Here is a 22,179-nt window from a genome sequence, read left to right on the forward strand (position 1 = left end):
TCCATTGAACTTACAGGGTTTAAAGACAACTAAGGTTGTGTAGTTTTTGAGAAATGAGTAAAACATTTGTCACAAAATAGTTTTGGTCTTCCTAGGGATGTACCAGAACCTAAACGAAAGGACGTACGGAAACCTAAATAGGACGTATGGTAAATGCTCGGGCGTGTAACCAGAATTTTGATTGGTCACTCGATACTCTTGCACCAGCAGCACTGCCTGTCCCCTCATTACTGGAACGTATGCAAATCTTTATTGTCCGAGAGGCGGTCTGAAGGGCGCACCACGACCAGGCCCAGATTAACCTGTATCCCTATTGTCCAATTGTGGCGCACTAAGGATGGGCATACCTCCCACAGAAGAGATAGTCGTGTGCAGTGGGACAGCTTAGAGCCGACGCACAGTGGGCCAGAATGGGATGTAAGTGCGCCAAAAATATAAATCATTAAGTTTTGTGCATGAAGGTTCACCTACTTAGCTTTTCCGACCCGTAGAATCCAATGGTGATAATTAGATCGGAGTATGACGTCAGCAAAATACCGATTTTTGATTGGTCCTGATGTAATGGACTGTTTATCGCGGTTAAATTGTGACTAATTGCTTGCATCTGTGAATAATTCTAAGCAACCACGACAAGAGTTTTCAATGTTTGATGCATCATCAACAGAACTAACAACTTCAAATAATCGCTTTCTTGATGAGGACGCCATCGTGCACTGTGGTACAGCTGACAGATACATTTAAAGACAACTAGCGGCAGTATCCCTCATCACAACATACGAGACACCAAGTACATTAAAATTTCAACTGCGCAATCAGACATAAATAGGGGTATCATATTGCACCTTTCCGGCGAGCGCAGCCTTGCTTGGGTGTCGTGTTTCTCAGTGGAGCGCGCCATATGTAATAATCAGAAAAGGGGCGAAAACGTACAGTGATCGCTTCAGAAAAACTGCTCTAAAACCGTGTATCGCAGGTTGTCGCAGCTAAATTTGGTACCAAAATGATGCAAACAAGTTGCTCTATTAGAAATGAGTAGACTTTAGGCAGCAATCGACGGCAATCTTTAGTTTCCGTATTGCTGAACACAGAAAACGTAAATTTAATGTCAATGTTGACACAATTGTCAGTATTTATTCATAGAAAACTTCAACAAAAATAAAAACTGATTTAATTTCCTTCAAATATGAACTAGAGCCAAGTGAAAGTTTAGCTCCGTAACTCAATGCAAGGTGTCTAATTTTGCTTTATGAAGATTTCTGCAACTATTTTCATTTTATGGCCAATTTCTGTGGATTTGCATACCTTTAAGAGGTCATGACAAGTCAATATATATATTTTTTGCTTAATTTCCCCATAAAATTGTCCCATGGGGTATAAGCAACCTCAAAAGTGTTGAAAAAATTAAAACTAGCAGGGTCACGTTTCACCCTTTTTGGCGCACTTTGGTTTCGGCCTGGCCCACTGTGCGACGTTGGTTGGGTTCAACCCGCCAAATTGAATTGAGTGAAGTGTAGAAATTTTAAGGTTTCCGTACGTCCTTTCGTTTAGGTTCTGGTACATCCCTCCTGAGACCAAAATTATTTTAGCATGTAAAATCCCCTTAGCATGTTATGAAATTATACCAAAACCATAGCAATAACTGGTTAATACATTTTTACATGTTAAAACTGAGACGAAAATTATCACTTTTACTCATTTCTTAAAAAATACAGCACCTAAGTAAATTTCAAGGGAAGCTTTCTACTATCACAATCTTCAAACTGTGTAAGTTTTATGTACATCTGATTCTGTAGACATTGTGTTTTATGTTAGGAAAAAGTACATATACCCTTTAATGCCTTGTTATTACTTGCTTGTCATTGCAAACTTGCAGTAAAAATCTACCATCATTTTTCATGTTAACCATCCTCTAGGACTCGCACTCGAGTTTGCTATTTAGAGTGTATTCACCATGTCTTCTTTATGAAGACGAGCTGTACTGGCAGATTTCATAAAGATTTCGAGCTGACTAAACCACTTGAGAGAAGCGAAAAGTTACCACCATAATGAAGGCCTATGGACTATTTCTTTTGTAACGTCACACAGCCCGAGTTTTTGCCAACCCTGGTTGGGTAACTATGAACAGCCATGGATGCAAATCAAAAACAGATATCTACTGTTTGTAAGAAGGTTACACTTTTGGGGAAACCAAGCAAACAATCATGGGAGGTATTTTATTTACTTGAAAAATTGCAGAAAAAGTTTAGTTTGGTTATCTGAAGAACCTGGGAAATTATCTACACACTTTCGTCCTGGGGAAAAATAGGCGACTTTTACAGGACGAATGTGGGTATCTGCCCACGTTCGTCTTGGGAATAAAATACGCCACCCGGATGAGCACACCGGGGTCGACCCGGGGAAGCTAATTGAACGCACCCAGTGCAGTGTGCATTGTATACTTTGCATTATGGGTAAAATGTTTCCACGAGGAGCAGTTTACCCAATTGCGTGCAACATTGTACCACAAAGAGAGCATGTCCGGCTTTTTTTCAGTCACTCGCAAGGTAAAACTTGACCCTTTGGCGAGGAAAATGTGTTGTACACTTAAGTTGCTTTCACTGGCAGATATTTTAAAGCAACTTTTAAGTACCTTTTTTTTAAAAGGTACAAATTATTTTCTCGGTAGGCCTATACATAGCCAACTCGCCACGTAGCCCAACATATTAAGAAGGTAGGCTACTCAACGTTCGTACCCAACAAATTTAATCAGCAAGTTTTTACACGTCTTGTTTTTGTAGAAGTTGAACGTGACCCCTTTTCTTCCTCAATATCCCTTTAATGCTCTCACACGCTATGGAGTTGCCATTCAGTCTTTTTAGAAAATTTCATCCAAGCTTTTTATTGAAGGACATAACAATATTGAGGTCTATGGAGGAGTGGGGCCAAATTAATCGAGCTGCATGATGCAATTACTGACATGAACGAATTCTGCTGAGCTGAATAAATTAAGGTTACCAGCGAAAAGGGCGCATAAGCATTTGTGACATGGTTCCCTACAGAGTTTCTTAGAGTTTTGATAAAAACCTGGCTCGCGGTAAAATTAAATTGGGCATGCAGCAAGGGTTTTTTCTGTTGCTGTGGCAACGGTTGCTCATGCAACTGTTTGATCCGCGTCGTTTGCTTGCCTAATTGCCGAAACATAACAGTCAATGGGTCTAACGAGCAAACTGGTAGGCAACCAGTAAACATGTTTTCAATGGAAACCTTTGGATAATCAACAGTTAAAAAGACATGTTGAATTAGTGACTATTGTTTCTAGAGTCACTGATTGCTCTTTAGAAAAACAGCACCGGGATCTTCAACTATCGTTGTCAATGGTTGGGCGTTAGCACAGTTGTATTCACAGCAACCATGACGTTCTTCGTGTTACTTCTTACGTGTGTAATTGTTGCTTCAATTGCTGTAGAAGGTGAGATATGTTCTTATGCGTCTTTAAACTGATTTGGTGATCCATTTGAACGGTTTAGCAAACCATTCGCAATGTTTGATTCAATTCAAAATACTCATTCAAAATTCCAAGCTATGTTAATAAATTCAGTTGAGGGTCTATGTAGGCCTAACTTTTGTAGGACAAAAACACAATTTCCACAGTTACTCTAAACTTACACAGTTTGAAGATATTGATAGTAGAAAGCTTCCCTGAAAATACTACGTGCCGAGGTGCTGTAGTTTTTGGGAAATGAGTAAAACAATGTCATGCAAATAATTTTCGTCTCATGAGACGTACATTATTTTAGTCATTTACAAACGTATTTTCATGACATTGTTTTACTCATTTCTCAAAAACTACAGCACCTCAGTAAGTAAGATTTGAATGGAAGCTTTCAACTATCATTATCTTCAAACCCTGTAAGTTTAATCTAAGTCTGTGGACATTTTGAAAAAGTACCCAAAATCGTAAAACAGCAATCATTTTGCATGGTTTGGTAATCCCTTTATGCTTTAGTAATTTGAAATTGTTGGCATGAAATAGTAATCCGTTTGCATTATTGTGTAATCTTTTTGCGTGGTTTATTAGACTGTTTCTCATGAACAGGTGCTTATAAACTGCTTGTGGGTTAAAGACACTGGACACTATTGGTAATTGTCAAAGACCAGTCTTCTCACTTGGTGTATCTCACAATATGCATAAAATAACAAACCTGTGAGAATTTGAGCTTGATGTGTCGTCGGAGTTGCGAGGTAACCATGAAAGAAAAAAACACCCTTGTCACACGAAGTTGTGTGCTTTCAGATGCTTGATTTCGAGACCTCAAATTCTAAACTTGAGGTCTCGAAATCAAATTCGTGGAAAATTACTTCTTTCTCAAAAACTACGTCACTTCAGAGGGAGCCGTTCCTCACAATGTTTTATATTATCAACCTCTCCCCATTACTCGTAACCAAGTGAGGTTTTATGCTAATAATTATTTTGAGTAATTACCAATAGTGTCCACTGCCTTTAAGTATCCAACAAATTATATTCTAATGCCCGCATATATTTGTTCACTGCCGCTTGAAACGCAGATTACGTAAATAATAATGTTCAAACTGATCAACCGCGAGAATGGATTATTTCAATCAATAATGCAATGTAGTTGATTTGTTATAATAGCCGCTGAAGCGACACTTGATTAATATAAATACTTTTAAACCATTTGAGTTTTTAATTCCATACCCTTGAATGTGTCCAAGATCGCAAAATAATTTATTGTGCACCCAAATAACCCATGCACTCAAAAACATAATTATAAGCGCTCAATTATAGCCGGTGTCGCATGCAATTATGTCCTCTATGCAATACTATCCGGAGGAGGACATTATTGCATATGCAATAACGTCCGCCGGACGGTTTTACATATGCAATCGTGTCCGCCCGGACGCTGCTGCATAGTGTAATTGTGTCCACCCGGACACATTTGCATATGCAGTTGTATCCGCGTGCAAAACCGTCCTTGCAGTAAACTAAACGCCCTTGGTCGACGGAACACGTTCGCCATTTTTTTGCAAGCTAAGTGCATGTCATGAATAACATGGGAAATGTCGGCCGTTGGGTATTCGCTGCAATCATAAAATACGTGAATTATTCATAATGCATAATACGTAGGTTCAGCGCATGAACGCTCGCTTACGCGCGCACATACTGTACATATACAGTCATGTACATGTCCGCCGGTGTGTCCGCTCCGGACACTTTTGCATATGCAATCGTGTCCGGGGCTATGCAAAATCCGTCCGGTGGACATGTACATGACTGTATATGTACATGTATGTGCGTGTGTAAGCACGCGTGCATACACTCAACTTACTTAAATGCAGCATGAACATTCACGTATTTTATGATTGCAGCGGATACCCAACGGCCGAACATTTCCTATGTCATTCATGACATGCACTTTGCTTGTACAAAAATGAACGTGTTCCGTCGACCAAGGGCGTTTACTGCAAGGACGGTTTTGCACTTGGATACAACTGCATATGCAAATGTGTCCGGGCAGACACAATTGCATTATGCTGCAGCGTCCGCGCGGACACATCTGCATATGCAAAACCGTCTGGCGGACATTATTGGCGGACATGGTTGCATATGCAATAATGTCCTCCGGATAGTATTGCATAGCGGACATATTTGCATGCGACACCGGATGGTTTTTGCATAGCCCCGGACACGATTGCATATGCAAAAGTGTCCGGAGCGGACAGTATTGCATGGCGAACACAATTGCATCTGACATCGGAAATAATTTCGAGTACACGAAGTTATTTCGAGTACACATAGTCCAATATTTTTAAACCACGACATTTGAATCTGAGCTTGAAAGTGGTTCATATCTTAGAGATGAGTTAGAAAGACGAATTTTAGTTGCACAAACAATTTACATGCGCTGTTTTCTCCCATTTTGCCGAAATGGAAGTTACGAATTAGTAGTGTGAATACCGAATGAGCTCAGCAACTAGTAGTTTCTCCATTGTTCTTCTGTAGGCATAAGTGACAATAAAATAATGATCAAAATATGCCTCAGAAAATGCAGGCATTTGAAACAGGATTTTGATCGTTTTTCATGTATGCAGTTCTGTGTGCACCAACACAAAGTGACTCACATGTACATAGTTTTCCTCAGGTGCCGTGAACATGACGTCACGGGTTACTCCCTACCAAGTGCGATTTGGAAAGGACGGTCGGCCGCTCATGGAGGATTTCGAAAAAAGGACGCCTTGCGGACAAGGTAAGCATAAACCTTCATTGGTAACGAGCAATGGGGAGAGGCTGATAGTATAAAACATTGTGAGAAACGGCTTCCTCTGAAATAATGTAGTTTTCGAGAAAGAAGTAATTTTCCACGAATTTGATTTCAATACCTCAGATTTAGAATTTGAGGTCTCGAAATCAAGCATCGGAAAGCACATAACTTCGTGTGACAAGGGTGTTTTTTTCTTTCATTATTATCTTGCAACTTCGATGACCGACTGAGCTCAAATTTTCACAGGTTTGCTATTTTATGTATATTTTGAGATAGGCCTACACCAAGTGAGAAGACTATCTCAATTACCAATAGCGTCCAGTGTCTTTAATCCAGGTTTAGTACATGCAATTAAGCTCGAGTAATTGCCTGTCTCTGTAATTTATTACTATTTGTAACGTTAAAAAGACATTTTAATTCAGTCTTAATGGAACACGTTGCCTTGGATCGGTCGAGTTGGTCTTTGAAAAGCGTTTGAAACCGTTTAAAAGATGTTTTAACCCTCTAGTCACTGCACCGCCCGAGTTTCTGAAAACCAATTTTTCAAGATTCTTGCAGTAAACAACTGGAATCATAGTTCAATTTTTAAAAGATAGCTTAATATTTATGCACAATTTTTTACCCTTTCTGTAATGTTTGTATAAAAGTACAAGCTCCCATTGGGAACAATAATCGGCTCTCGAATATTTTTTTGTAAAGATAAAATGGACACAATAGCTTGTACTTTTATACAAACATTACCGAAAGGGTAAAAATTTGTGCATAAATATTAAGCTATCTTTTAAAAATTGAACTACGATTCCATTTGTTTACTGCAAGAATCTTGAAAAATTGGTTTTCAGAAACTCGGGCGGTGCAGGGACTAGAGGGTTAAAAGTAGAATATAATGACCCACACAAGTATCAATCGAAATTGCGTGGCATTCCTTTTACCTCGTCGACAAACACGGTCGGCATTTATGGGAGTCAACAATTTGACTCCCAAAAATGGTCGACAGTGTTAGTTCGCAATTTCGAGGCAAATGTGTGTGGATCATTGTATTCTACTTTTAGAACATCTTTCTAACCATATGCATTTTATAATAAACGGTTACAAACGCTTTTCGAAGACCAACTCGACCGATGCAATGCAACGTGTTCCTTTAAGGTATTGTAAACAAATTACTGAAGCTCATGAAGCAAAACTATAAATAATTTTAGTTCTCGAGAAATGTTGACATTGTTTTGATTATTTACTGACAGCACCTACTGCGGCGTTTAATGAAGCTCCTCGATCGCCATGTGACACCTACCATACGAGTGACAGTGACGTCAGGTTATACCTGTTGAATCATACAACTATCTCATTCCCCGTGAGACTGGATTTCACTCTCAAGAATCAAGAGGCTAACTTGACTGAGGTGCGCTTCATGGGAAGAGTGAACGGTGATGTGGTCTACACTGTTAGTGAGTATAACGCTCTTTACACATTATTTTGGAAGATAGGCCTACAACACATTTTTTTTAATGGGAAAGTCAAAGTTGAAGTTTGAAATTCGAAATTCGAGGGTCGCGATTCCGATTAAAAGCGTTTGCAATAAACAAACATTTACAGTGTTGAAGGTTAACTTGAAAGCAATTAGTGCGAATCGAAAACTAAAATCTCCACGAACATCTATTTAATGTCCACAGATATACATTAAACATACACAGTTTGAAGATTATGATAGTAGAAAGCTTCCCTTGAAATGTTACTTACTGAGGTACTGTAGTTTTTGAGAAATGTGTAAAAGTAATAATTTTCGTCTCAGTTTTGGTTTTAGCATGTAAAAACGTATTAACCGGTTATGCTATGGTTTTGGTATAATATCATAACTGGTTAAGGGGATTTTACATGCTAAAATAATTTTGGTCTCATACGACCAAAATTATGTTGTGACTTGTTTTACTCTTTTGGGCCAGTGATCTTCCTAATTATGATAAATGATGCTGCCATGACAACCGGAAAAAGATGGAAATATGTCGACGACCTAACAATTGCTGAAATCACCCACAAGTCACGTACAAAACAGTGATTTACAAACCCATGTGGATGCTGTGTCAGAGTGGAGCCATACTAACTCTATGAAACCCAAGGCTGAAAAATGTAAAGTCATTCAAGTTAGCTTCTTACACAGTGACATCCCTACTCCTGTGATCGCAATGGATAATCAAGTTTTAGAATCTGTGTCTTCACTGCGGCTGCTTGGTGTGATAGTCCAATCTGATCTTAAGTGGGATCTTCAAGTGCAACAAATGATCTCGCGTGCATCTCGCCGATTGTACATCTTAAGCAAATTGAAGCGGAATGGTGTCCCTCTTAATGATCTTATCTAAATATATACTGCGTACATCCGTCCTCTACTTGAGTTTGGCGCTCCTGTGTGGAGCAGTAATCTAACAAGTCACCAGTCTGTTTAGTATTGAAAGGGTACAACGAAGAGCTCTTCGAATCATCATGTTTCCTGACCGGCATCATTATGAGGATCTCCTGATAGATATTGGTATTCCCTCCCTTGCATCAAGAAGAACTGAAATACTTACAAACTTTGCCAAATCTATCACAATCTCAACACGACACCGAGATTTGTTCCCCCCTGAACGCCAAACACTCTCCCGCACTTGACTGAGAAACTCACACAACATTCACTTGCCCCTAATGAGAACTCAGAGATATAAAATGTCTAGTGTTCCAGCATTAGTGAGACTGTATAATAATCGTTGATTTCATCAACAAGTATCTCTAACAGTTGGGTTCAGTTTTATCAATTTTTTTTTCAAATTTGATCAATTTCTTTTTTAAATTTGGTCAGAGTTTGTTGTCTTTTGTAATTTTTAATAATAAAAATGAATTTTCAGTTTTATCAATTTTTTTTCAAATTTTTATCTTTTTATGTGCATTCATGCCTGGAGCTTTTCTTCTCTTCTTTTAAGTCAGAGTTTGTTGTTTTTTGTAATTGTTAACAATAATGAATGTAAACACGCCAGTTTAAGTCTTTTTAACTTCTGTCGTGTATTTTGTGATATTTTTTAGAAACCTTAATGAATTGAATTGAATTGAATTGAATTTCTCAAAAACTACGCAACCTTAGTTAGTAATATTTGAAGGGAAGCTGTCCACTATCATTATCTTCAAACCCTGTAAGTTTAATGTAAATCTGTGGGCATTTTGAAGAAGTACCCAAATCCTTTAAAGAGGCACAAGTTTTGGGTGTAATGAATAATGTAATATACTTTGGTTGTGAAGAAACATAAGGCCTATAGCTGCATGTATTGTTTCTAAAACGTTGTCCTAATAGAACAACAGAGACGATTTAAAATTGGTCGATATTTCTATAAAAAAAATCATGGTTTAGCATTACATGGATAGCACGTGTTGGAAATTAATGTATTTAATGCTTACGCAAGAAAACAAATACTCACGAAATTTATATTTTGCCAGAGTTTACACGTGGTCAGGGTGTTGGTCTTAAAGGTTTGAATGCACACATGGACCTTCAGTTTGATGGATCTCATCGCTTCTGGGTGACTTACGAGAATGGTGAGGTAAAGGTGGGATTACACGGCCGCAATGGCGAACCGCTGCTTCACTACACCGATCCGAATTTCACGACAAATCAAGTGCGCGTTGTTGAGTTGCACTCTAAGACAATAACTCGAACTGAGTGGACGGTTTATCAGCCATGCTTTAAGTAAGGCTTAAGATTGCCAAAAAAGTCAAACAAATTAAAGTCACCTGGAAATAGAATTTTTATCTGTTCAAACATAATAGTAAGCCTATATGTTTAGTAACAATAAACAAATAATAATAATTGTTTGTAACGATTTATATCTTTAAAAAAATAGATAAAGTTGTTTATGGGGTTGACTCCGCCTACCCCTTTTGTGACGTCAATCGAGGCAGACTTTGCCTTGATGCGTAAAGTAAACACACGTGCAAAGTACATGTAAGTCAGTCGTGAGTTTGTACGTTTCGAATAAGGTTGTTTCCTTGCATTTTCCGGCAATGCCGACCAATTGTATTGCTGCTGGATGCAGCAAAACAACCAAAGATATGGGGTCAGTCTGCATGGCTGGTCAGACTCACAAGAGCAATAGTACCTAGTGGTCCGGTCTGACGTCTTTTTCAGCGCTGTGCAGCATTCTCTTCAAAAATCGCGCCCCGATTGACGTCACGAACAGCGCCCTCTCGGGTCGGGGCCTATTCTTAAATTTGTAAATTAAATAAGATAAGAACTAATTTTTTAAAACCTTAGTTAATTGTTTATTCACATTCACTCATCAAAACACATATATATTAGTGAAAAAAGCTTTTATCACTATGCCCAGATTATATTGTTATACTAACGATCTCGGCACCTTGTCGCGAATCACAGAATCATTGATAATAAAGTGAGTGTGGATGAATAGGGGCACTGCCTGTCGATACTTTTTTTTTATTCTACTTTTGAAACAGTAACATCTCAAAATTTAGAATTAAATTTTCTGTTATTTCGGTATCACTTATTGAGTATTAAAAATGCTCAATAATAAATGCTTTATTGTAGACCTTAAAAATATGCTTAGAGTAAATAACTCTTATCTTGTAAACTTACTAACTATAAAAGGGAATATATTATTTTTATTTTAATGCTTATAGTCTTTGTATTGCTATGATTGTCGCGAATTAAAGCCATTGGACCCTTTCGGTAAACAGTATTGTCCAAGGCCCACACTTTGTGTACCACAACTTCTATATCAAATAACAAAACTGTGAAAATTTAGGCTCAATCGGTCATCGGTGTCGGGAGAAAACAACGGAAAAACCCACCCTTGTTTCCGCGCGTTTCGCCGTGTCATGACATGTGTTTAAAATAAATCCGTAATTTTCGTTAACGAGAATTTATATTGTTTTGCTGTTTTCTCAAAAAGTAAAGCATTTCATGGAATAATATTTCAAGAGAAGTCTTTCACCATTGCCTTCTGTAAACCCTGTAAGTTATTTGTAAATCTGTGAACTTTTATTATTTTTTTCTGAACCGAAAGGGTCCAATGGCTTTAGATTGTGGATATAACTATTTATGCTCATCAATGAGAAGACGCACCAAGTATACTGTTCATACTTTTTATTATTATCGACCAATAGCCTATGTGTCTTTGGTTCGTTGTTATGTGGTTGTACAAACAATAAGGGAATCAATGTGTGGTGAAAACGTTTTCAACTAGTGGTTTAAATCCAACGAGGCCTGGTTCTTAATAATTTTACCGAGACGAGGTCGAGGTAAATTATAAAGAACCAGGCCTCGGCGGGTTTAAACCACTAGTTGAAAACCGATTCAACACACTTTGATTCCCTTTTATAAATACCTTTTCGGTCAAAAACATCATCACTTTTTGGTCAAAAAGTAAAATAAAAAAATGCAAAAATTGTAATTGTTAAATGATTTCTTTCAACACAACACCCCTCCAGCTATGAAAATGGTAAAGCCCTCCGCCGCCCTCGGGTAAACAACTCCTTATAAGGCAATGCTGTGCGCGCTCGCGCGTATCGCGTGATGCGGCACAACTGTTTCATAGATATAGAATAGAATAACTAGATCGGCCGCGCGTACATACGCGGGTTCTGGCATGGGGGCCGCCATTGCCTATCTCCCGTGTACATTTTCTGTGCGTTGCCGTCAGCACGTGACTTTTTGCCGTCAGCACGTGACATTTAGTGCGTCAAAGGCCTATCTCCCGTGTTCATTTTTGCGCGTCGCCTTTCGAACGTGAAATTTTTACCGCGTCCATGGCGAACAAAAACTTTTTCTACACAGGCAATGGCGCGTATGTACGCGCGGCCGAACTAGTTATTTTAATTCTATATCTATGAACTGTTTCAGCCGTTGCTCTTGACCAATATTATTGATAAGTGATATATCATCGCATCTTCCATTTAAGACATTATTATTTTCACCGTGTACCAGGCTGGAATGAAACGAAATTCACTTTCTGGAAGTTAGGATTCCTGTGTCGTGCCCTATGGTCTAATAGGAATGAAGAAACTGTCTTATAAGAACAGGTGCAAGGTCGCGTGTCACGCCCATGAATTAACACTTTTTACCGGTCATAAACAAAGGTTTATACACACCCACGTGACGCGCTCTCCACCAATAGGAAGAGCGAAACTGTTTGAGGTATTTATGAATTATAGTTTATAATACAACTAGTGTAGGCCTATTATGTGAGGTGTCAATTATGTGGCTCGATATGCTGAGCTGACCAGATAAATGTTGATTTTGGTTTGAAATTAATGATTGTATTTTCTGCTGACAGTTTTGCAAGTTGAGTTCGGTGGTTTGCAACAAAAACAAAAACTTCAAGGCAGCTAAAATTGCGCTCTCCATTGATACTGTATGAAAGGCAAGTCTCTGCGCTCGGAAGGTAGAACACATTCTGGCGGCTATTGCTGTTTGAAAAGGCCATGTTGCCCTTTTTAAAATCTACCGTTAATCTTATTTGGACTGTTACTATTGATCTGATCGTATTGTTTGGTGTTGACTGCGTGTAAATTGAAACAAACATTATGTGTTCTTGGTTTGATACTGAGTGCATTGCTGTAAAATGTATAGCCAACATTGCAATAACCTAAGCTGTTGTAGTTTTTAGTCATACCTGGATTGTCACTGTGAATAACTTTAGTGAATAAACTCTGAGCATATAAGAAAGAAAAACTAAATCACGTAAATAACGCTTTAAAATTCCGCTGTAATGAAATGCCCGTTCTAAATATCTTTCCAAACCTCCCCGCACGCTCCACAGCTTACCTTGGATCGACTTAAAGGCACGGAGACTATTGGTAATTACTCAAAATAATTATTAGCAAAAACCTTACTTGGTAACGAGTAATGGGGAGAGGTCGATAGTATAAAACATTGTGATAAACGGCTCCCTCTGAGGTGACGTATAGTTTTCGAGAAAGAGGTAATTTTCCACGAATTTGATTTCGAGACCTCAAGTTTAGAATTTGACATCTCGAAATCAAGCATCTGAAAGCACACAACTTTGTGCAACAAGGGTGTTTTTTCTTTCTTTCATAGTTATCTCGCAACTCCGACGACCAAATCAAGCTCAAATTGTCACAGGTTTGTTATTTTATGCATATGTTGAGATACACCAAGACTGGTCTTTGGCAATTTCCAATAGTGTCCAGAGTCTTTAAAATGGTGGGTTTACACTCAACCCGTTTCCATAGTTATAGTTGCAGCCACCGAATGTTGGGTAATTAAATTGAAGAAGAGATACATTTTCACAATAGGGAGCATCGATCGGACTCGTGGGCATTTTCTAAACAAAGGTATTCTTTAAAGGGATTGAAAAAAGGTGATTATTTTCGTCTCCGATTTCTTCTACGCAACCAATTTTAGGTATCCAAATTACTAAAGACCAGACATGAGGATTTTGAGTATAGATATACCGGGTGTCACAATATTGAAAGCTCATAAGATGTGCAGTTCAATTTGAGGTTTCCTCCAAACAGTAGCTCGCAACTGACCATAATTCAATTAACTGCCCATATAGGCGCTAACATTCAGTGTGTCTCTTTTTTTAAAATTTCACCCGGGCTCTTTTTTGAAAGACGCGAATAGTTAAATATAGATCTAAATTGGAAGGAGGATAATGGAGCCAAATTCATCGGGCTGCATGGTGCAATTAGCATCAACGACCTCTGCTGAGCAGAACAAAGTTATCACCGGATATGCGCATACGCGTTTATGACAATGGTTTCATAATATACATAGTTTCTGGGGAGTTTCAATAAGCGACCGTTTGTCTAATTGCAATTAAACGAGGTCCAGGCTGGTTCGCGGTATAAGTTAATTTGGCAGCAAGACTTGTTTCCTGTTGCTGTGGCAACGGCTTTTTATGGTAGGAACTGTCCTAATTGATTCGCGTGAAGTTTCCCCATAGCCGTATATATATAGAGTTGATGAAACTCTGGTTTCGGGATAAAATAGTCATTACTGCAAGCGAAAGTGGTGGTCAACCACTCAAATTTGTTCGTGAGTCACTGGTTGCACACAGAGTCATACAATTTTGGAGACAACGCTGGGATCTTGAATTCTTGTTTTGGACGCTAGCCCAGTAGTATTGGCTGCAACCATGGCGTCCTATGTGTTACTTCTTACGTGTGTATGCCTTGTTGCTTCAATCGCAGTAAAAGGTAAAACTTGTTCTGATGCGTCTTTAAATATATACAGAAGAACAAATAACATGTTTAAATGTTTTTGGTGATTTTGATATTATATGAATGAATGAAATATAACTGTTATTCTATGAATAATAATGAAGTACAAGTCAGTGGGTTTTGAACACTCCCAATAATTATTCTGTTTGGTCAAACAACAATTATGAGTTCAGAAAAGAAGCCTCATGACTTGTCCGGGGATATACGGGCATCTCCCTTTGGACTTTTGAATAACAATACAACCTTCCAATGTATTGTGTGGTTCGCATGCCATCACGTAAGAAGAAATGCAAGCCCTCTTCGGCTTGTACTTCATTATTATTCATGAAATTCCATTTATAATTCTAGATCACTGTCACTAAACCGAGAGCGCCTAGCCTGGTAGCCAATAGTTTTATAACACCCCTTACAAGTATACTGCCTGCTCATTGGTTTAGAGCGCGTCACATGACATGTCTTAGTTTTGCTAGACGACGGCCGTGTGATAGTGCGTCGGTTTGCCGTGCGCTAGTCCGAAGACTAGCACACGGCGTGCAGTACCCAGACGTCCGTTGCGTGTACGAGGATGATAAATTAATAGTCTGTAACCATTTCGGATTGCACGACACTACATGCAGCACAGTAAAAGTTTTTGTATTCGCGTCGTCCGTGGATTGTAGCATTCAGGTTTGTAACTTAATAATGTACAATATTTAGAAATGTTTGGGGTGTTATAAAACAAATTGTGACTGCTTTTACTCGTCATAGTTTTAACCATTGCACGGCGTGCAATGGTTAAAACTATGACTCCCTTGGTGATCCCCGTAGCGTTCTATTTTCCCTCGGCTTCGCCTCGGGAAAATAGAACGCTCCGGGGATCACCTCGGGAGTCATAGTTTTAACCATGGCACTCAAAGCAGTCAATATTTGTATACTAATCCTCTGTGGTTTTTTGTTTGCATCGGGGATAACGAATCTTAATTTCGGTTTAACCCTAACACCGATAATGTGTTCCTCAGATTTCTTTGACAAAAATCAAAGGCATATTACTCGGGTGGATTCGAACCCACGACCTTTACGATTCTAGTTGGTATGACAATGCTCTAAAAAGGGTAAAACCGAAATTAAGATTTTTTATCCCCGATGCAAAAGCATCTATCAAAGTAAAACGCTCTTATACCATTGTAAGCAATGGTCCTTTTCAGCAATGATCTATCGTCAAAGGGGTTTCTTGCTGACATGAGTGGCGGCGTCCATTGTATATTCTTACTTAAATTCGAGTTGCCATTTTGCTCCTATAACAGCGCATGGCAATCTTTGAAAGACCATGTCTCACTTTCCATTGGGTTGAATCGTACATCCCGGGAACACTGAAGCTGAATGTAATTCCGGTGTCGCATGCAATTATGTCCTCTATACAATACTATCTGGATGACATAATTGCATATGCAATAATGTCCGCCGGACAGTTTTGCATATGCAATCGTGTCCGCCCGGACGTTGCTGCATAATGCAATTGTGTCCGCCCGGACTCATTTGCATATGCAGTTGTGTCCGCACCGTGCAAAACCGCCCTAGCAGTCAATTAAACGCCCTTGGTCGACGGACACGTTCGCCATTTTTTTACAAGCTAAGTGCATGCCATGAATGACATGGGAAATGTTCGGCCGTTGGGTATTCGCTGCAATCATAAAACACGTGTATATTCATGCTGTATATACGTAGGTTCAGTGCATGCATGCACGCTCGCTATACGCACGCACATCAGTCATACAACAGTTTCCACCGGACGGTTCTTGCATAGCACCGGACACGATTGCATATGCAAAAGTGTCCGGAGCGGACAGTATTGCATGGCGGACACACTTGCATCTGACACCGGTTCATAACGGGAAAGTGAACTTCTAGAAGCACTGCTTTGCCCATTCTGCATCAAGGAAACGTGCTTCGATTTGTCAAGTTATGAACTGGTCTGAAGGCGGAATGAGCTCAGTAACTTTTTCTCCACTATTCCGAGCTGTAAAGTGACCAGAAGCGGTCAAAATCTAAATAAACGATTGCCTACATAGACATGAAACATGATCTTGATCCTCTTTGATGCATGCTGTACACTAACGATTAGAAAACAACAAATCTTTAAGGAATTTTCCTCCAGGTGGCATGAACATGACGTCACGGTTGACTCCATACCGAGTGCGATTTGGAGAGAACGGTCGCTGCGCATGGAGGATTTCGAAAAAAAGACGCCTTGCGGACAAGGTAAACAAAACTATTGTCTAATAATACGAACCCTTTAAAAAAATTACATAATTTCCATCTTTATTCCTGAAGTTTGTTTTTCAGATACGGGAATACGGGTGTACCTCACCGCACTCGACAAATAAAAACAATAGACCGATTGCGCTACCCAACGTCACGTGACATGAGATGGGTGTTACACATCAACAAACACGGCGTAGGGGCCTAGTGCATATCAACGTGCGTTAAAAAGACATGATTATTGTTGCTTTTGTTTGTTCAATCGAGGCTTTTCTTTCTCAAAATCACTGAAAAACATTCTGTAGTTTGTACCATGAGACCTTACCGGTGGCTGAACAATGCCAGTAATTGGGTGACACAGTTCCACCAACTAGAACATTCTACGAGAATGTTCACACGATGTCATGTGTTTGTGCACGGAAAGTGTGGTTTTACATTGCTCTCCCTTGTAATGATTTTGCTGCCAATGTTTGCAATAACAATCTCCTGAGAAGCTGCAAATTCCTTTATTTTCACCCTCATATATTTGATTAGAAGTGGTAGCTGTCAGCTAGAGTCGGACAATTTGGCGGTCTCCCTTGGCACAGCCCGACTTCACGCCGTGCACAACGCAAAACCCACGGCGCGTGAGCTCGCTCAAACCTCGGTATTTACGTAGTCGAACCATACTCTCCGAATCATAAACCTCTTTTGTAGTAGATTACTAAATTTATCAAACAGCAAATGTCACAACATTCAACTTTACAAGGGCTTCGCTTTGAGTTAAAAGTGTTATTTGTCGAAAATACAGCCGATTGTGATGTCTTTACTGTGTAGCTGTGTTTTTCTATACACATCTCAGGTCACGTGAGCACATGTAAACATTGGAGCGCAATCGGTCTATCAAACTGAATTTGCCGATTGGCACTTGACTCCTAATTCATGATTTTGTTTTATCAGAAGAACCAGCGCCAACAGGTGGTCCGGGAGATGGTAACAGCTTAGGTATGTTCAACTAAATTACCTGTTCTCCTCGTTGATTATACTATTTTCTTCCTTTATTGTACCCTTCAATATACAGTCTTATCTTAACTCAATATTCATTTGACTTTACAGAATAGTTCAGATAGTTTAGTAGTTGTTATTATGTGTCATTGAGTCATATCGATAATCCTTTACAAGAAAGTTCCTGATTTGTGTCTGACTGTTTCTTTACGATGGGTATTTTGTACTTTATTTGGAAATGGGCCTTGGTATGTCCTTGTTATTAAAACTTTATCTATTTGTGTGCATGCAGTTGGAAGCAGTTTTCGAATTTACACAGAGGTCAAATACATGCATGTTAACTCGAGTAATATTGTCTGCCTCTATAATACTGGGTATAGTTTCTTACTATGTGTAACGTCAAAAGACATTTCAATTCAGTTTTAAGATGCAAGGTTGTAAATAAATAGCTGAAATTCATCAAGTAAAACTATAAATATTTTGAGTTCTCAAGATATTTTGGCATTATTTTGATTAAATACTGACAGAACCTACTACGGCATTCAATGAAGCTCCTCCATCGCCATGTAGCACCTACCAAATGAGTTCTATGGAACTCGTCTCCCTGGATGATATCACATTCCCCGTGAGGTTGGACTTTACTCTCAACAATCCAGTGAGTAACTTGATTGAGATGCGCTTCATGAAAGGATTGATTGAGGTCTTCACTGTTGGTGAGTTTTTACACTCTTTATATATTTGTACTGTTATTATTATCATTATTATTTATTCGGCCAAGATTTCAATGAATAATACAAGATGCAATATTACCGCCAAAATATAACACGATAAGAAACAACGAGTACCATAGACTACGACACAATTTCTTTTATGGGAGAGGCAAAAACTGAAGTTCGAAATTCGAAATTTGAGGGTCGCGATTAAGATTAAAAACGTTTGCAAACATGAGTGATTGTGTTTCCAGGTTAATTTGAAAGCAATTAGTGCGAATCGGAAATTAAAATCTCTACGTACATCTAAAGTGTCACAAGTTTAAGGAAACTAGAGTGACTGGGTGTAAAATGAATAACCCTATCGGGAATTGTAATTTTGGTTGCGTATACATATCTGCATGTATTGTTTTTAAAATGTGTTTCTATTATATAGAAAAACAGAGATGATTTAAATTAGGTCGACATTTCTAAAAATTGTTCGTTATGATTTAGCATAACACATGTTGGAAATTAAAGCCATTATACACTTTCGGAACGGAAAAAAAGGTCACAGATTTACAAATAACTTACAGGGTTTACAGAAAGTTATGGTGAAAGACTTCTCTTGAAATATTATTCCATGAAATGCTTTACTTTTTGAGAAAACATTGAAACAATTATCAATTCTCGATAGCGAGAATTACGGATTTATATTAAAAACACGTCATGACACGGCGAAACGTGCGGAAAAAAGGAGTGGGTTTTCCCGTTATTTTCTCCAGACTCCGATGACCGATTGAGCCTAAGTTTTCACAGTTTTTTTTTCTTTTTCTAAAGTTGTGATACACTGTTTACCGAAAGTGTCCAACGGCTTTAGTGAATTAAGTGATATACGTCCGATAACAAGTCCTTCTGTAAATTTATATTTTGCCAGAGTTTAAACGTGATGTCGGTCTTGCAATAGAAGATTCGCATGCACCTCTGGATGTTAAGTTCGACGAATCTCAACGCTTCTGGATGACGGCCGAGAATGGCGGAGTAAAGGTGGGATTACACGGCAATGACGAACCGCGGATTCAATACATCGATCCGAGTTTCACGACTAATGAAGTGGACGGTGTTGAATTGTACTCTAAAACAAAAATTCCAACTGAGTGGAAGTTTTATGAGCCTTGTTTCTTTTAGAGGGAAGGTACACGTTTGGTAATTACTAAAAAACAAATATTAACTTAAAAACTGACTTGGTAACGAGCATTGGAGAGCTGTTGATAGATAAAACATTGTGGGAAACGACTCCCTCTGAAGTAACATAGTTTTTGAGAGGTAATTGCTCACTAAAATAATAAAACTTCTATATAGTTATAAGTCTTTTATTCCTTTATTTATCTGAAAACACACAAATTCGTCTAACAAGGGTGTTTTTCCATCATTTTCTCGCAACTTCGATGACCAATTGAGCCCAAATTTGCACAGGCTTGTTTTTTCATGGTTATGATTGGATACACCAAATGAGAAGACTTGTCTTTGTCAATTACCAAACGTGTACAGTGCCTTTAAAGGCAGTGGACACTATTGGTTATTACTCAAAATAATTATTGGCATAAAACCTTACTAGGTGACGAGTAAGGGGGAGAAGTTGATGGTATAAAACATTGTGCGAAACGGCTCCCTCTGAAGTGCCATAGTTTCCGAGAAAGAAGTAATTTTCCACGAATTTGATTTCGAGACCTCAAGTGTAGAATTTGAGGTCTCGAAATCAAGCATCTGAAAGCACACAACTTCGTGTGACAAGGGTATTTTTTTCATTCATTAATATCTTGCAACTCCGACGACCAATCGAGCTCAAATTTTCACAGGTTTATTATTGTATGCATATGTTGAGATACACCAAGTGAGAAGACTGTTCTTTGACAATTACCAATAGTGTGCAGTGTCTTTAAACCTATAAAGATATTGCATTATAAGCAAACAAATTACGCCACGTTTACAAACTGAACATTGTAGCGAAAATGAACTCTTTGTTGTTGACATTGCATTGACAATCAAAATAATTGCCTACATTTTATGCAAAAGCATTCGTTCAATATTTGATTCTTGAATAATGATAACAATCACAAAGAATCTGTAAAACGCACCTTCTATTGAGTTTGTTTTTTCCGTTTCTGCTGGAAGAGAGCCTTATGTTTTGAGACTGTATACAAATGTTCATGTCGCGAACTCTAGAGTCCTGAAAAACAAAGTGAGTGGATGAAAAGGGGTGCTGCCTCTCGATGGTCCTACTTTTCGGTGCAACGGGTCATTAAACACACTGTATACTCATTTGTTACAATAATTTTACAAATAGATACCTCCAGTCTCAAAATGTGAAATCGGGTCCATACACTGTCATTAGTTTGAATTAGTGAGCATTTTGCAAACTCTTTTTTTTTTAATTGTAGAAAGTTAAAGTGACAGTAAGTTGTGTATCGAAAGGTATAGGTCACATCATTAAAGGCACTGGACACTGGTAATTAATCAAAATAATTGTTTGCATAAAAACGTACTTAAAAACGAGCAATTGAGAGCTGTTGATAGTATAAAGCATTGTGAGAAACATCTCCTTCTGAAGTAACGTAGTTTTTGAAAAAGCGGGTAATTTCTCACTCAAATATTACAAGGCTTCGGGTCTGAAATAATGTTTTAAGGCACCTGTTATAGCACACAAAGTAATGCAACAATTATTAACTTCGATGACTTAATGAGTCGAAATGTTCACAGATTTGTTATTTTCATGATGCATTATGTTGGGCTACACCCGAGTGAATACGACAATACCAAGTGTCCCTGTGCCTTTAACTATCTTATTCGCACTTTCATTTGTTAAACTACTCAATAGTGAAGGCATCATTTTAAAGCTGTGAGATTGAAAGGCGGTGCAATCTTATTAAAGGGAAGGTATACGCGTTTGGTAATTACTCAAAACAAATATTAACTTTAATAAAGCTGACTTGGTAACGAGCATTGGAGAGCTGTTGATAGTATAAAACAATGTGAGAAACGGCTCCCTCTGAAGTTGCATAGATTTTGAGAAAGAGGTGTAGTTTCTCACTAAAATAATTCCTATCTGAAATCACACAAATTCATCCACCAAGGGTGTTTTTTTCTCTCATCATTTTCTAGCAACTTCGATGACCAATTTAGCTCAAATTTTCATAGGCTTGTTATGTTATGCTTATGTTGTGATACACCAAGTGAGAAGACTGGTCTTTGACAATTGCCAAACGTGTACTTTCCCTTCAAAACATTTATATCGTGCTTAGGCCTACCAATGTGCAAAATAATGTGTTTTTTGTGCGCTTAGTATTGATAGATTTTGCAACATGTTGTTGGTGTTGATGAGTTCGGCGAACTGAAGAACAAAGGTCTGTTCTATCAGTAACTGAAAATATTGCTGTACTAACAAGAAACTGAACAATGTAAAGATATGACTATAAATGTTGACAACTGGTCTTGTAGTTTTGAGTGACACTAATAGTTATGGTGTCTGTATCTAGCAATAATGGCTGTTCACCTGTTTTAAATAAATGCTAAAATATGTAGGCATAACATCTGCTACTTTTGTTTCAGAAAAAAAAAGGAAATTGTGTGATCAAATACCAGCTTGATAGGGTAACATTGTTGAAAGATTAAGCAATCTGCCCTGCACGTTCCGATCCGTAGCTTGTTGAATTAAATAATGTTGATTATTCAACTCAAAACGTTGCCATAGTAACGGTAGAAGCTTATTTCGGCAAGTCAAAACG

The 22,179-nt window shown here is 38.4% G+C and overlaps 1 protein-coding gene across 1 annotated transcript; it reads left to right on the forward strand.

The window, feature by feature from the left end:
• Positions 1–3,228: 3,228 nt before the first annotated feature.
• LOC117301202 lies at positions 3,229–10,117 on the forward strand. The gene is made up of 4 exons (XM_033785109.1): positions 3,229–3,448; positions 6,141–6,245; positions 7,502–7,705; positions 9,720–10,117. Exons 1-4 carry the CDS (start codon positions 3,391–3,393, stop codon positions 9,971–9,973), a joined length of 621 nt encoding a protein of 206 aa, XP_033641000.1. The 5' UTR covers positions 3,229–3,390; the 3' UTR covers positions 9,974–10,117.
• The last annotated feature ends 12,062 nt before the right edge of the window (positions 10,118–22,179 follow it).

This window comes from Asterias rubens, chromosome 1 (assembly GCF_902459465.1).
Source record: "Asterias rubens chromosome 1, eAstRub1.3, whole genome shotgun sequence".
Lineage (NCBI taxonomy): Eukaryota > Metazoa > Echinodermata > Asteroidea > Forcipulatida > Asteriidae > Asterias > Asterias rubens.

Bases quoted from the DNA above. Each gene is read 5' to 3' on its own strand.
- LOC117301202 (XM_033785109.1), top strand. From the start codon at position 3,391: ATGACGTTCTTCGTGTTACTTCTTACGTGTGTAATTGTTGCTTCAATT. The intron at 6,246-7,501 runs GTAAGCATAAAC...ATTTACTGACAG, and splicing joins AAGGACGCCTTGCGGACAAG to CACCTACTGCGGCGTTTAAT. The intron at 7,706-9,719 runs GTGAGTATAACG...ATATTTTGCCAG, and splicing joins TGATGTGGTCTACACTGTTA to AGTTTACACGTGGTCAGGGT.